This window comes from Sesamum indicum, linkage group LG8 (genome assembly GCF_026168435.1).
Source record: "Sesamum indicum cultivar Baizhima isolate 11 linkage group LG8, ASM2616843v1, whole genome shotgun sequence".
Lineage (NCBI taxonomy): Eukaryota > Viridiplantae > Streptophyta > Magnoliopsida > Lamiales > Pedaliaceae > Sesamum > Sesamum indicum.
Genome location: NC_142664.1, coordinates 21,664,891 through 21,681,518, shown reverse-complemented (window position 1 = coordinate 21,681,518; position 16,628 = coordinate 21,664,891). Strand labels below are relative to the sequence as shown.

The 16,628-nt window shown below is 33.6% G+C and overlaps 2 protein-coding genes across 4 annotated transcripts; one reads left to right on the top strand and one right to left on the bottom strand.

Moving 5' to 3' along the window:
- On the bottom strand, positions 1–1,966 carry LOC105168670 (E3 ubiquitin-protein ligase AIRP2). 3 transcript variants are annotated; one of them, XM_088884012.1, is made up of 6 exons: positions 1,740–1,966; positions 1,145–1,307; positions 991–1,057; positions 693–912; positions 416–604; positions 1–339 (listed from the first exon to the last, which is right to left on the bottom strand). In XM_088884012.1, the coding sequence occupies exons 1-6, from the start codon at positions 1,823–1,825 to the stop codon at positions 255–257; spliced, it is 810 nt and encodes a 269-aa protein (XP_088740138.1). In that variant the 5' UTR covers positions 1,826–1,966; the 3' UTR covers positions 1–254. The 3 variants fall into 3 exon arrangements, with proteins under 3 accessions (XP_088740138.1, XP_088740139.1, XP_088740140.1); XM_088884013.1 differs by having other exon boundaries at positions 1,145–1,320; positions 1,740–1,916; XM_088884014.1 differs by having other exon boundaries at positions 1–604; positions 1,740–1,961.
- A 7,031-nt stretch (positions 1,967–8,997) lies between these two features.
- On the top strand, positions 8,998–14,642 carry LOC105168357 (Leucine-rich repeat protein kinase family protein). Its single transcript, XM_011088414.3, has 15 exons — positions 8,998–9,255; positions 9,335–9,875; positions 9,950–10,461; positions 10,558–10,690; positions 11,065–11,136; positions 11,216–11,284; positions 11,370–11,441; positions 11,637–11,705; positions 11,846–12,009; positions 12,089–12,342; positions 12,880–13,006; positions 13,083–13,148; positions 13,226–13,412; positions 13,489–13,621; positions 14,128–14,642. Exons 1-15 carry the CDS (start codon positions 9,186–9,188, stop codon positions 14,443–14,445), a joined length of 2,787 nt encoding a protein of 928 aa, XP_011086716.1. The 5' UTR covers positions 8,998–9,185; the 3' UTR covers positions 14,446–14,642.
- Positions 14,643–16,628: the final 1,986 nt, after the last annotated feature.

The following is a 16,628-nucleotide window of genomic DNA, read 5'->3' as shown; positions in this document are numbered from 1 at the left end:
TTGAACTCAACCACAAGTCCACTTCAATAAGACAATCTTCTTAGCCAAAAACCAAGAAAAGATCAATATCACAAGCTATCATTGCATGTAACATTAGTTTCTTTACTGGATCAAACTATTACATCATAGTCCAGCATACTACATTTGCTGATTCAGAACATCAGTTCTACTCAGGTTGCAAAAAGCTGAGTTGAATCTTTGATGTCTCCTGTCTTCTTCACTAGACTTCAGGTATGTCGAGTGGATGCCGACGATCAACCCTCTTGGCTAACGTTAATCATTGGTTTGATGTACGAATTCATGTTACCGGCTCTTGCAAGAACTGACCTAGCAAATGACCTACGAATATGTACAAGATTACTCTATGAGAGATCAGCACTTGTGTTTCATTACAACTCACATCAAATAGTTGTACATGAGCAAGTTGTCTTCCGATGCTACAAGTGGCAACTTGTCGATGTATAGGTAGAAGCGTCTTAGGTTCTCCTTGGCAAGAGTAATGGCGTCCACCACATCAGAGTTGCCCGTCAGAACCCACAAATCTCCCGACGTCACTCTCTTTAAGCTGCCTCGACAAAAAGGGCACGATCGGGACCTGACGGACCTGAGCAAAAACCACTCTATAGACTTGAAAAACGTTGTATTTTTCAACCGATGAAACGAACGTATATAGAGGTGAGAATGGACTATACCAGTCATTGAAACAGCTTATGCACATTGAGTGGCCACAGACAGGCAGTACAACCTTGGAGTCCAGTTCCATACATATTCCACATTCGTCGTCTCTGTCAGCATCTGCACAAGACTTTGTGTTATTCTCAACAGCATCAGAGACTTGGGACCTCTTAAGGTTGTCCTCCATGAGTCCCACCAGATTGCCCTCAAGTTGCTTCAGCATTGGGTATATGACAGCTGCGGGGAGGAAACATTTTCAAGAATCAAACAAATCCCGTATGTTGGACAAGAATCCGAGGAAATTGATGTACATACCATAGAATTCCCCAAGAGTGGCTTTCCTTTCTTCAGGGCTAGCTATCGGCATTCCATCAACATATACCTAGTGAATACGAGATATGTTGTTTGCCTTTGGATGGATCAAGAACCATGTAAAGGACTATGATGTAAGAGCAGAGGATAAGCTCACCTTGTATACAAGAATGTGAAAAAGTCCCAAACAACTGATGACAGCATCCAAACAGCAACAATCTATCCATTCCAATAGAAAGAGCAAGAATGGTGCAAACGGGCTGAACGACAGTTTCATTTGGACAGAATCCCCAGCTATGTCTCTGGGGAGTGCAGCCACTCTGCAAGAACAACCTGATCATGATCAATACCATGTTTCGGTAAGACACCGCCTTTTGACGTAGGAAGTCATTCCTAAAAGGTCGACCTACTGTCTGAACTACACCTCATTGTCTAATAGTTCAACGTTGAAACTGCAAGAAGTAAGTCTGTATTTCGCATCATTCACATTCCTCACAAACTCTTCATGAGCTTAAGTGGTTGTTTAAAGTCCACCAACTTTACTCTAACCGAAGGAAAACGACCAACCAACTACCTTAAAAGATGTACTCAATCAACTGGCAGATAAGGTAATAATTCAAACATAAGCTCCTGATCAACGTTAAGACGAAAAGATAACTTGTAAAAAGCTTCGAGTCTCTGAATACATAACAGGAAAATTAAAGGGCATTAAGATCTGAATCAAACAAAGTGTTCATTTTCCTAGGACTTACAAACTGTTGGCTTGATGAACATCAGCTTCGACGGCTTTGATCGATTCTCTCAAAGAACGTCTTCTTGTTTGTCTCTGCCAATACATTTGATCTGTTTGATCAGACAAAAACAAAAGGGGCCTTTTGATCAAAGGAATTTATAGAGGAGGTGAGATTAGGACATAGTTTGCTTGATGTTGCAAACATGTCCCAGTTGAAGAAAAGAAAAGGATATCTTTCCTTATCTCCATTGTCTAACTTAATAAATTAATTGATTTTATTACACATTTGCCTTGCATATGTATGCTGTCTTGGCTGCTAATCATTTACATTTTGGCTTCTCAAGTTTGAATTGAGTGCTCGTACACCACAAATTCTTGGTAATGACTGTCTGATTCCACGTACTGACATAAACAAGGGAATGATCTGCAATAGATTAGTTATAAGAAAATAGATCTAGAGATTGAAAATTAAAAGAGAATATTCTTGAATGAATATATTTTGTTTATGTTTATTAATTAGGGTAAATTACAAACACCTCTCTTGAGATTTGGCATAAATATAAATACCTCATCGTTGTTTGAAAAATTACAAATACCCTCCTGATTTAACGTCTACCTAACAACGAGCCCATTTCGTTAGGTTTTTCATTCAATTTTTGTGGTGAACTGATCAAAAATTTCGTTTTGGATTATAAATTATAATTTTATATATATCTTACAATTTTTGAAAACATTTTCTCTAGGATTATTTATTCTATCTATCCTCAGAATTTTTTTTCTATTTTTTAAATATTTTTTTATTTTATAAAAAAATTCAACAAGGGTAAAATTGTAATATTTTTTACTTCACCGCCTAGGGGATACATAATTATTTTATATTAGAAAGGGTATTTGTAATTTTTTCAAACAATAATGGGGTATTCTTAATTATGACAAGCCTTAGGAAAAATAGTTGTGATTTACCCTATTATTTATTTGTTGAGCTTGTAAAAGTCCCTAGGCAATTTCTTTTTTTTTTTTTTTAATTTTTGGTTTAGAGTAGCCACCGGATACTAAAGGAAAAATTACTATTTTACACTTGTTGAATTTTTTTAAACGAAAAAAAATTAAAAATAAGTAAAGTAAATAATTCGTAGGACATATTAGTTCATAAAAATATTTTTAAAAATTTTAAAAAGTATATAAAATTATAATCTATAGCCAAATGTCATGTAGATTATAAAAGGGTAAATTACAACCACCTCCCCTAAGGTTTGGAATAATTACAAATACCTCCTCATAGTTTGAAAAATAACGAATACCCCCTTGATTTTAATATCCGTCTAACAATGAAGTCATTCTATTAGGTTTTCATCCAATTTTTGTGGTGAACTGACCAAAATATCATTTTGGATTATAAATTATAATTTCATATATTTTATAATTTTTTAAATACTTTTATGAACTTATTTCTATAAATCACTTATTTTATCCACCCTCAATTTTTTTATATTTTTTAAAAATACTTTTTATTTTTTTAAAAAAATTAGCAAGGGAAAAACAGTAATGTCTACTTCTCTATGTAGGGCTACATAATTTATTTTTCATTTGAGAAGGATATTTGTAATTTTTCAAATAATGAGAGAGTATTCATAATTATGTCAATTATCAGGGAAAATAGTTGTAATTCACCCATAATAAAATTATAAACTATTTTAGAGTTTTCCTGTCTTAATGAGAAGTCTTGAGTTCATTATCCTACTTAATTAGGCATGTTCCAACTTCCAAGAAAGCAAGATTCCCAAAAGAAATTGTTGGGGTTTGGGGGATTAAATAGATAATTAAATTCTCCTATAGAATTATAAAAGAAATAAATATAAAATACCAACCCCAATTTTGACTTGATTGTTCAATTAGGGTCTAAATTGCCTAAATTGTTGCTCATTTAGTCTCAAATTAAACCAAATTCAAGATTCTTAATCATTTCATTTTAATAATTTTAATACTTCAAAATTAAACTCTTAATATATTAAACTACATTATAAATTAAAAATAAAGTAAGTTACTCATTACAACACTTGCAAAGTAATTATTATAATTCAATGTATTTTTCTTGTGATAAAGAATTGTACTTCATTTAAATGGAAATCAATTTGAAAATATACACTCTTAAAACTACTCCATTATTTTATTTTATTTTCATGTGAATCAATAAATTTTATTATTATATCAAAATATTAATAATTAATTGAGGCGTCAACCCTTCATTTCTTCCTCCCTCGTGGCCAGTTCACCACAAGAAATGAATGAAAACCTGATGGAAATTAATGAATCGAGCTAATTGTTACATAACCGCAAAAATCAAGGGGTATTGATAATTTTTTAAATAATAAAAAAATAATTATAATTATAGTAATTTTTTTGTGAAAAAAAAAAAACCAAAAACTCGCACTAATTTACTCTATAATTAATCATAGTAACTTTAGGGTGAAAATATACTTCCATTTGAGAAGTGGTCCCCCTCATGCAATGCACCGCGTAATTCCTGAACCCTAGACCAGACCACCGTAGCTATCCAAAACAATGAGTGATCGAACCACGATGATTAAAAAACCGTGGGCCATCATGATTGGACGACCCAGATTTCACTGATAATCTAAAAACACAAACCTGAGAAATATCGAACCAAAAATGCCAATCAACTGAAACGCGGTTCAGTGGACCCCTGGGATCATATGCTCGTGCCCACATTTGCCAATGTACACTACCTTACCCTATTTTTGGATTTCCGGTGATTGAAAAGGACTTTTCACATAATCTTCTACTCAACCAATCAATATTCAATAAAATATAATTTAAATTAAAAATTAAAATATTTAGAAATTTAAAAAAAACCATCAAGCTAAATGTAGCCTTAAAAGACTTTAGTTGGATAATTACACTTTTCGTCCCGTATATTAGGATTAATGTACTTATCATCCCATTAATTACTTAATTTTCATTAGTGTCCCGTAAATTATAAAATATTCCACTTTTAATTTTTTCATTAGATTCTGTTTGTAATTTAACAGAAAATACCCGGGGAATTTATTAAAAAAAAAAAAATTAGTAAAATAAGGTAAAATCAAAAGTTGTAGAAAAGTAAGTGGCACCGCGGTTACTCACCGCGGTGCCACAATTTTTTATTCAAAAAAACAAATTCTTTGTGTCACGGCGGTGCCCAATTGCGGTGACATTGGTTTTAAAAAAAAAATTTTTTTAATGTGTCACCGCGGTTTAAAACCGCGGTGACAATTTTTTTTTTTAAAAAAAAAAAAATTATTTCACGACGAATTGTTGTCAACTTCTTGTTAAAATTTCGGCACTATTATGGCGAGTTGTCAATCATCAAATATACCGTTCGACTCCCCTTGATGAGACGAACATTTCCCCACAAACAATTTCAAGTTTTATCAATCGTAAATAATGAATTTTTAGCACGAACACTGCACATTTTGACCGTCGATTCGCTGCCACCGGAGCAACCCACGATCACGAACCACCGCCACTGGACTCGCCTCGACCTAACGGTTCTAACGAGACCAACCTAGTTCAATTTTATTAAATATTTGTTAAAATACGAAAATTTGAAGTTTTTCCGCCGAAAATTCGCGCTGAACCTGTTTGCTGTCATTTCTCCACCGTCAAGACGAATCACAGATTAAGACCATAGCTGTTCGAATCGTGTCGTCCAAACGATTCCAACAAGACCAATCTTGCTCAATTTCATCAAGTATTTGTTTGTTCAATTTTTAAAATAGTTATAATTTTATTAAATTCTATTTAATTAATTAATAATACTATTTATAATTAATTAATAATACTATTTATAATTAATTAAATAGAATTTAATAAAATTATAAATATTTTAAAATATATGTATTTTAATTGAACAAACAAAAAAAAAAATGAATTTGATTGACAGTTTCAGCGAATTTTTGGTGAAAAAATTTTCAAATTTTCCAATCTCAACAAATATTTGATGAAATTGAGCAAGACTGGACTAAATAGTATTATTAATTATTAATTATAAATAGTATTATTAATTTATTATTTTTATAAATAGTATTATTAATTAATTATAAATTTAATTATTAATTATTAATTAATTATAAATGTAATTATTAATTATTAATTAATTATAAATAGTATTATTAATTATTTATTTATTATAAATAGTATTATTAATTAATAAATAGAATTTAATAAAATTATAACTATTTTAAAAATTGAACAAACAAATACTTGATGAAATTGAGCAAGATTGGTCTTGTTGGAATCGTCTGGACGACACGATTCGAACGACTATCGTCTTAATCTGTGATTCGTCTTGACGGTGGAGAAATGACAGCAAACAGGTTCAGAGCGAATTTTCGGCGGAAAAACTTCAAATTTTCATATCTTAACAAATATTCAATAAAATTGAACTAGGTTGGTCTCGTTAGAACCGTTAGGTCGAGGCGAGTCCAGTGGCAGTGGTTCGTGATCGTGGGTCGCTCCGGTGGCGGCGAATCGACGGCTGAAAGGTGCGGTGTTCGTGTTAAAAATTCATTATTTACGATTGATAAAACTTGAAATTGTTTGTGGGGAAATGTTCGTCTCAGCAAGGGGAGTCGAACGGTATATTTGATGGTTGACAACTCGCCATAATAGTGCCGAAATTTTAACAAGAAGTTGACAACAATTCATCGTGAAATAAATTTTTTTTCTTTAAACAAAAAAAAATTGTCACCGCGGTTTAAAACCGCGGTGACACATTAAATTTTTTTTTTTTTTCTTAAAATCAATGTCACCGCGGTTGGTAACCGCCGTGACACAAAGATTTTATTTTTTTTGAATAAAAAATTGTGGCACCGCGGTGAGTAACCGCGGTGCCACTTACTTTTCTAAAACTTTTGATTTTACCTTAGTTTACTAAAAACTTTTTTTTTTTGCATTTTTTTAATAAATTCTCCAAAATACCATATATCAAAATATTAACAAAATCTAATAAGAAAACTTAAAAGTAAATTTTTTTTCGGTAACTCTCATTAATGAAAATCCCGCAATTAATGGGACTAAAAATATAATTTTTCAGAAATTCAGCTCAACCTCAGAAAATTTATATGTACTTTACGTTTTTTAATTTTAAATAGATCGATTACAATTACGTTACAAATATCAATAATTAACAATTATATAAATTAGTATATCAATCATGATCATCAAATATTTATAAATAAACAAATAATTACAATTATTATAGACTAAAATTACATATATTAATGCATGGTTGTAGGCCTAATTGGAGTTTTCAAAGTTTAGAAAGGGAAGGACAAATAGGTCCAAAGTGAGAAGAAAAAGGAGGTGTGGTGTTGTTCCCATCAAAAGTAAAAGAAGTTAAAGCAGAAAAAGGTGGAGAGAGATAGCGATCCTCCATTTTTATATATTTTATATAGGCAAAGATGCCTTTGCATGGCATGGCTGCCTTTCTCTGCACCCAAGGCCAGTATGGGGAATTATTTTATTGTAATTACGCATAAAGTTTCTATTATTTGAAAAATTGCATTCAATACTCTTAAAATTTATTTTTGTCTAACAAATAAATTCCTTCGTTAGTCAAAATTGACCAAATTTAATGATAGTAACAAAAAAATTGGACTAAAATTCTATATTTTACATTCGATTGACTTATTACTGATTTGTTGCAGGTTAGATAAATATTTTTATGATCAAAGTACCATCATACGTCTTCATGTGTTAATGCATTTGAGGAGATATATCTTCACCGTTATAAGGATAGTTTTAGTTGGAAAAAGAATTATTTGACCCTACAATAAGTTAGCAATAAACCAATCGAATGTAAATTTCAATTTTCATTCAGACATTTTGTTAATACCAGTAAATTTGGCGAACGTTGACTAACGGAGTGACTTATTTGTTAGACGGAAGTATACTTCAAAAGTATTAGAAGTAATATTTCAAACTACAAAAAATTTAAATTACACCAAATCTCATGAGAAAGGGAAGTGTAATATCCCTTATCATTTTTGTCCCTGTATAGGATCAAAATTAATTGTGATCCTGAAGATTTTGCAAACTAGAGAAAGCCAAAAAGTTGTTGCCAATGGTCAATCAATCATGGGTTCTCCAAATTCCATTGATTTTACTCTTAATTTTAACAATTGGACTAAAGTCTTAACGTTTTAAAAAGATTATGAACTAAAATTGTGAAATATTTAGAAATCAAAATCAATTTAAACCCTAAGTATAGGAACCCAAAATGTAATTTACCCTAAAACCAGCAAAAATCCTCTCATGCACCTTCATATCTACGGGAGGGGTCGTGTGTGTGAGAGAGAAAATGTGTATTTGTGAAATATTTTACCTTTTTCTGTATTCTCCCTCGTGAAATTCAAAGTAGAAAAGTGTACAATAAGGAATTAGAGGGTGTTAAGCTAAGTTTATCTAAAATTTTCTATAAGTTGATGCATTTAACTTTTCAAATTATCCGGATGAAATAATAGAATAGAATCTTACGCTCGTAATGATAATTTTATAATTAATAATATCAGAGTTACAGAAGTTTGTTAAGAACTTGAAAAATAAATTAAGAAAACTAAAACTTTGATTTACTTTTTTATAAATTTCTTACATCTTAATTTTTGGATTTAATAAAATATTTTGTAAAAATTATAAATTCACCCAAACAGCCTTTGTCAAACTGTCAATTTTTTAAGTTCACATCCTTAGATATTTTCTTATATTCTAACATCTACCTATAATGCAATAATGAGAAACTTCCTATTCTTGCTTGGTATCTTTTATCCTCACCCTCCCACAACCCCACTAGGTTTTGTGTTACATCCATATCAACACAAATAATGGAAAATTCTATTCAATCTGTACCAGTTATATGACAAGTATAATACACTTATCATGTAATTGGTGTACAATTGAAAGAAAGTAATACACTTATTATGCGATTGATTTGATTCAAACAGGTCTTATTTGGATATAAATTTGCCTACAAACAATTCATCACATTTTACATAATAATTTCTTGAAATTAAATATATATATATAAAAGAAAACAAGAAGAAAAGTAAGCACAGAAACAAAGCTACTCCCTTGCTTTTACATATTGCACTTCTGTCATATGCTAACAATATTCTTTTCCAAAGCAGGAAAAGGTAATCCTGAAAATCAAGCACTACCCCCCCCCCCTACCCCCCTTTTCTTCCAAGGGAAAAAGTAGAAAATTTCACAATCAAATAAACAATGAGCCATGAATGAACAATGCAGAGACTCATTAGTCAGAAAAGCTAAAGTTAAGTTAAAAGAAGAAATGAGTGGCATTTTAGGCTCAGTTAAACATCTTTCCTTTATTCCATGAACAAATACATACAGAAAAAGCATCAATAAACAAGAACCAGTTTTTTTTTTGTAGTTCTTCTCATCTTCAAATATGAGTTCTGTTTCACACTTGTTTCTTGCATTTCTTTGCTTAATTCCATCGATTTTCGGCCAAGTTACAGGTGAGTTCATCTTGTCTAGACCAACTGATTGTCTTAACTCAGATCGAGATTGTTAACTAAGAATGTAAAAACCATGCAGAGTTCATCAGCATAGACTGCGGAGGCACAGGTAATTACACAGACAGACGTACCGGCTTGGCATGGATTTCGGATGCCGGCGTCATAGGCGAGAAGGGCATCTCGGTGAGAGTGGGAGATGTGTATGGGAATGCACCGCAGTATCAAACACGGCGGGATTTCCCCACCGATGGCAAGAAGTACTGCTACACGCTACCAACGGAAGAAAGGCGGCGGTACATCGTCCGAGCAACGTTTCTGTATGGGACTTCAATGACTGGAGGCACGTATCCAAAGTTTCAGCTTTACCTGGATGCCACAAAGTGGTCAACAGTGACAGTAATGGAAGCTTCAAGAGTTTATGTGAAAGAAATGATCATCAGGGCGCCATCTCACTCCATCGACGTGTGCTTGTGCTGTGCAACGACAGGGTCTCCATTTATATCCACTCTTGAGATGAGGCCTTTGAACCTGTCGATGTATGCTACTGATTATGAAGATGATTTCTACTTGAAAGTAGCAGAAAGAGTCAATTTTGGTGCACCAAGCCAGGAAGCTATAAGGTAATTAATTCACTAGACATGCTTCAAATAAGTGTGAAAATGCATCAAGATGATCAAATGAAGTTTTTTTTCAGGTACCCTGATGATCCATATGATAGAATATGGGAATCTGATCTCGAAAGGAGGCCGAATTTCCTGGTAGGGGTGGCCACTGGAACAGAGAGAATCAACACAACAAGAAATATAGATGTGAACACGAGGGAATATCCACCTGTTAAAGTAATGCAAACTGCAGTAGTTGGCACTAAAGGGAGCCTCACCTACAGGTTAAATCTTGAGGATTTTCCAGCTAATGCTCGAGCTTATGCATACTTTGCTGAAATCGAAGATCTGGGAGTAAATGAAACTCGGAAATTTAAGATGGAGCAGCCTTACATGCCTGACTATAGCAACGCTGTGGTCAACATAGCAGAAAATGCCAACGGGAGTTATACGCTATATGAACCGAGCTACATGAACGTATCACTGGATTTTGTTCTGTCATTCTCATTTGTGAAGACTCGGGATTCTACTCGAGGGCCACTGTTGAATGCAATGGAAATTAGCAGATATGTGGAGATTGCTGCAAAGACAGATGAACAAGACGGTAGGACTATGACTTAGCACTGTAAATTTTGTAGAAATAGTACTATGTCGACATATATCTAACTGACCTGATGAGTGCTATTCTGCCATATGGAAGTGAGGAGTCTCAATGCCTTGCGTTCTATGTCGATGCAAAGTCCATGGACAGAGGAAGCTGGTGATCCTTGTATACCAACGAATTGGGAGTGGGTAACTTGTAGCTCTACAGCACCACCGAGGATCACCAAGATGTAAGTCACTGTACTATGTCAAGAAAAACTCTTTTGATCACAATTTCCTGCAGAAAGTCGCTATTTGTCAACGAATTTGCTGCTGTTATAGGAATTACCATGTAATGTATCCAACGGTGAACAGATAGAATAGATGGCAATAACAATATGAGTATCATAAAATGTAAAGGGAAGATTTATTTATTACAAGTTGAAATGTCATCAGTGCTGTAAACTGGACAGAGAAATGAAATGACAAGATTAAGTACCAAATGGTGGAGCTTTATTGCTGAAATGGTAAGAGATAAGAAATCAAGACCTCAGTATCTTCTACTATGATGATCTTGTCCTAGAAATGTGTTGTTAAAAGCTATAGTACTGACTCCTTTAAACAGTCTCCTGTCAGGTAAGAAAGTGACAGGCGAAATCCCAAGGGAGCTTAATAACATGGAAGCATTGACAGAATTGTAAGAGTGGTCACAGCACAGGTTCAACTTTCTTTCTGAGTTACTGGTAAGGTTAACGTTGATGTTCTAACTTGTATAGGTGGCTAGATGGAAACTCACTTAACTGGACAATTCCTGACATGAGCAACCTTGTCAATCTGAAAATACTGTAAGAAGATATTCTATCAAGTGTTTTCCAAAACATGGTAGTTTTATCCCTTTTATTTTCGACTTATTTCGTCTGAGTTCTGCAGGCATCTAGAGAACAACCAACTAACTGGTTCTTTACCTCCGTTCTTGGGTAGCCTGCCATACTTGCAAGAATTGTAAGAAGCATTTGGATAAACTTTTCCTTTTCATGATTAACCAACTGGAATCTTTCTACTTCAGTAATTCTAGGAAGCACCGCGTGACTAAAACATGCGTCACAGTCACGCGTCCTTAGAAATCTATTGAAGTTCAAAATATCATATTTGAGCAATACATTGAAATCTGCATTTGCTTGGTAATGTTTCTGGCAGGCACATACAGAACAACTCTTTGAGTGGGGAAATACCTCCATCATTGTTAAGAGGAAACTTAACTTTCAGGTAAGTGTGCTTATGATTCACTAGGTGCTCTGAGACCATAAATGTTTGGTTATACATCTTATGCTAAGAATATACTAAAATAGAGTCAGTTTTCAGCAATAGCTGTATCATAATCAAAGGTTGTACCTTATCTTTTGCAGCTACGAGGGTAATCCTCATCTTAGACGAGTAAAAAGAACGCGTAACAAATTAGTACTTGGTACGTCAATAGGAGTGCTGGCTGTTCTTTTTGTTCTGTCCATTTCAAGCATACTGCTGCTTTGTCGTTCCAGGTCAAAGACAAGTTTACAGAGGAAAGAGAAAGGTTTGAGCCATTCAAATTTGACATTAACATATCATTTCTTGTCTTCCTACCAATTCAAAACTTCTCTTTTGTGAATCAGGCAATTCATGGCGTATGAACACCAAGCCTTTGAATGCTCACTCAATTGCACGAGGTGGTTCTATAATGGAAGAAGGTGTGGCATACTACATTCCTCTCCCGGACATAGAAGAAGCTACGAATGGTTTTTCAAGAAAAATCGGGAAAGGAAGTTTTGGACCAGTTTATTATGGGAAAATGAAGGATGGGAAGGAGGTGGCCGTGAAGATCATGGCCGACTCATCTAGTCATGGAACCAAACAATTCATTACTGAGGTAACTGTACATTGATGCATTAACCTGTAAATACTTGATCATTACCAAATGTAAAATGTTCTGCAACAATAAAACTGGAAATATAGTGTATCTGAAAACCAAGTTCTCAAAGTCCTAAAAGAGTTATTAATTGGTGGGAAGATCAAAATTTCATAAGAAATGAATTGTTGGAAAAGCACTAAACAAACCCGTGGAATAAGTGGAGGAAATGGGATCACTTTAATTTAGAACGAGAGAAGCCTTTAGGAATGAATAAGTCTCCACAATTTTCATCTTTTCCACCTGCACATAACATAATCAGATAATGCAGCAACAAGCCTTCATATCAAGAACATGTCATAATCAGATATAATGTACCAACTAGCATCCGTATCAAGAACATTTTGTTCCATGAAATCATTGATAAGAGATGCAAATTTGGGTTGTTAACTTGTCAAGAATCTATTTTTGAAATTCAGTTCCTCAGTGGGCAATAATGAATGTTTTGTATTAGACATTTTTCTATTCATCAGAACATTAACCAGAGCTTCATTACAGGTTGCACTTTTATCGAGGATCCACCACAGGAATTTGGTACCTCTAATTGGATATTGTGAGGAAGAGCACCAGCGGATGCTTGTCTATGAATACATGCATAATGGGACCTTACGGGATCACATACATGGTTTGAACCACTGCATTAGAATACCAAGTTTAGATATTTTGGCAATGATGAGAAACTAATACAAACTTGCTCACAGATCCTGACAACCAGAAACACCTAGACTGGCTAGCTCGTCTGCGGATTGCTGAAGATGCAGCAAAAGGTGAACACTGAAACTTTCTCTTTTGCCCTGAATAAAGTGATGCTAAACATGATTCTCTGATTAATGTTGGACTACAGGTCTGGAGTACTTGCATACTGGATGCAACCCCAGTATCATTCATCGTGACGTGAAAACAAGCAACATTCTCCTTGACATAAACATGAGAGCAAAAGTATCAGATTTTGGACTATCAAGGCAAGCTGAAGAAGACCTGACACACATATCAAGTGTGGCTCGGGGAACAGTGGGCTACCTTGACCCAGAGTAAGCAAAAAGTTTTTGTGGCTTGCATAATTTGGTGGCTTACCTATAGAGACTGATTACCATTCTGGCCAAGCAGGTATTATGCAAATCAACAATTGACTGAAAAAAGTGATGTTTATAGTTTTGGGGTTGTTCTCCTGGAACTTATCTCTGGGAGAAAGCCCGTCTCCACAGAGGAATATGGTTCTGACTGGAGCATCGTTCACTGGGTAAGCTCAATTCTGTTGGTAGCATAGCATGAGTTTGGTTGAAATTCACACTATGAAGCTTGTCAAAGGACACTATAACAGAGAGTTTGATATGCATATCATGGGCAGCTAGCAAAAAACTGGTGGATTTCAGGATAAAAGAAAGAACTGTATGAATATTCCTTGATCATTTAACAACTGCCTGACTCATCTATATCAAGATGCAGCTTTCTTAACATGTTCAGAAAAGAATAAACTAACAAAAGCAAGAAATAGAAGAGAATGTTGAAAAGTAAACGTCGCTGTCAAAACCAGTGTAGAAGGAATCAGTTGAAGTTCTTAGAACCAAATACCATTATCAGATTCATTCCCTTGCATTGTCACAGATGTCTGCCTTTCATGTTTCAAGTTCTTTTTTACAAGCCTGCACGCGTAGTTGCACATTTCTGAAAAGAAATGCAGATAAACTTGCTTACGCTTAATTTAGGAAAGACCAATAATAACAATCATTTGACATTCATTTACAGGCAAGGTCATTGATACGCAAAGGAGACGTCATTAGCATCATCGATCCTACATTGGTGGGGTCTGTCAAAGTTGAATCTGTTTGGAGAATAGCAGAAGTTGCCATCCAATGCGTCGAACAACACAGCTTCTCCAGGCCAAGAATGCAAGAAATTATTTTGGCCATACAGGATGCAATCAAGATTGAGAAAGGAACAGATAAATTAGATTCATCAGGGAGTTCAAAAGCACAATCTTCAAGAAAAACACTCCTAACAAGCTTCCTTGACATCCAAAGTCCTGACCTTTCTAACGGATCGTTAGTCCCTTCAGCTAGATAAGAATTTAGCTTCAGCCCATCTTCTATATCCTGAATGTTGTGTGGTTTTAACTACTTGATGAAATGTTCATATTCTTAAGTGATGTATACTTGATTGTAGATACACACTCGGGTTGTGCTTGACTTCCCATTTTTAAGGGAGAACGAAATTAGAATCTTTACTTCACATTTTAAATGCATTAACATTTCTCTTCGACACTTTTGCTGTTGCCGAGCAAATGAACAGATAGTAGTATTATGATCTGTCTGCTCGAGTTGCACTTGCTAAACCAGAACTTATCCAGGACAAAAGATCGAAGATTATGCCATATCACTTGTATTAATGATCTGACACCATCATGATCATGGGGTCCTATAATCCCCTGTTCAGGAGAAAAATCTACCAATCAGTTTCCACTGTGAGACAACTCATTCATTAATCTTGCGAACATGAGTATGAAAACACTCCAAGAATTCTGATATTTCTGGTTGAATAGATTATGACTTTGCAACATCAGAGTCAACTTGTGTGACACAACAACTTGATCAGCTGAGCTCATGGCTGTGCGAATCAAGAAGACTCAGTTCCTAAGAGGATCTTGAAAGTTGAAACAGTCAAGTCAATGTGCATTTAATAATAAGTAAAGTATACAAAAATCATTCTTTTCGGAGTGAACAAAAATGCCACTAAAATAGAAATAAACACATTATTGAGGTAGGAAACTGTTGGATGGCAGAATTTGACTCAGACACAATTTACTCATCTCCTAAAAGAATCCATACAACTTTTAGAATATGAAAGAGAAAAAACTTCTAAAGTTAAACATTTGCTTTTATTGTAGGTTGAAAAATGTTGAAATCACCATAATCATTTCAATAAAATAAATGTATTCAAAATGATGCTCGTTGATGTCTTGGCCCAGTGGTTAAAGCTGAGATCCCATGAATAAATTTGAGCATGGGCTTTCATTCCACAAAACACGTGATATTTGTTCCACGTTATGTGAGTTTACTAAAATTTATTTCATTGTTCTCGGTTATACTAATATATTGGTTGAACCGATGTACTGCTCAATTTATCAAAATATTGATGTAATAATGTAATTGACGTCTATAATAACTACCAGTACATCTTTGAATTACCAAATCATCTAAAAATTATAAAATGTTACAGAATTATCTAATATTTAATCTTGCTATAGGCTACTTCATAAAAAACTGGACCTTGAATAATCATCTCATTTAAAAATTTAAGCTGTAAGAAAAATAATCATACAATATTAATATCTACGAACCGTATACGCATAACAACAATTTATGAGATCATTGAATAAAAGGGTGTTGTGGGGTTGATGAAAGTTGAAAATATTTACCTGAGGTTGGCGGGAGAAGCCACCATTCTTGAAATCTTATTAATTACTTATGGTCCTCTACAGACCCCTCTGGTTTTACATAAATATCAAATAGGCCCATATAAATTTTCTAAATTATATTTTACTACACTTTCTTTGAGAATTATGAATATCAAATAATATTACTATTTTGTTTTTAAAATTATATTCAAAGTACTTATACTTATTACACGCATGTCGATTGGTTATGTGAAAAAAGAAATTAATAATGATTTTTCAAAAAAATGAAAATTAAATAAATATCTTTATATAATTGCAAAAAAGAGTCATAATATTTCGCGCATTTTTCTGACACATTCAAATCCATTTAATGCGTGAAAAAAAATTCTTTTTGTCATTTTTGAAAAAGAAAAAAAAATTACTTTTCAAATCTATTCGAAGTATATCACATTATATATATTTATTAGATGCATGTGTTAAGTTATGTGGAAAGAGAGTTGTTGTCGTTTTTTAAAATACAAAAAATTACGACATGTATCTTTAGGTATCCGAGTAGAAAAGTCATTAAAATTTTGCGTATTTTGGTGCTTTTGAAATTTATTATTATAAAAAATAATGAAAATATTATATTATTACTAAGTTGCCTCCAATTCTCTTTATTATTATTATTATTGACTATCTAAAGTGAGATTTCATCCCACATCTCACATATAAATCAACAAAAACTAAAAATAATTTAAACCCTTTTTATTACCATGTGTTTAAGTGGTAATATATGCATGTGGTTATTTAGGTTTTGCTAAATGGTTCATATAATTAAGTTCCTCATCTATGTTTGTGGCTCTTGTCCTCA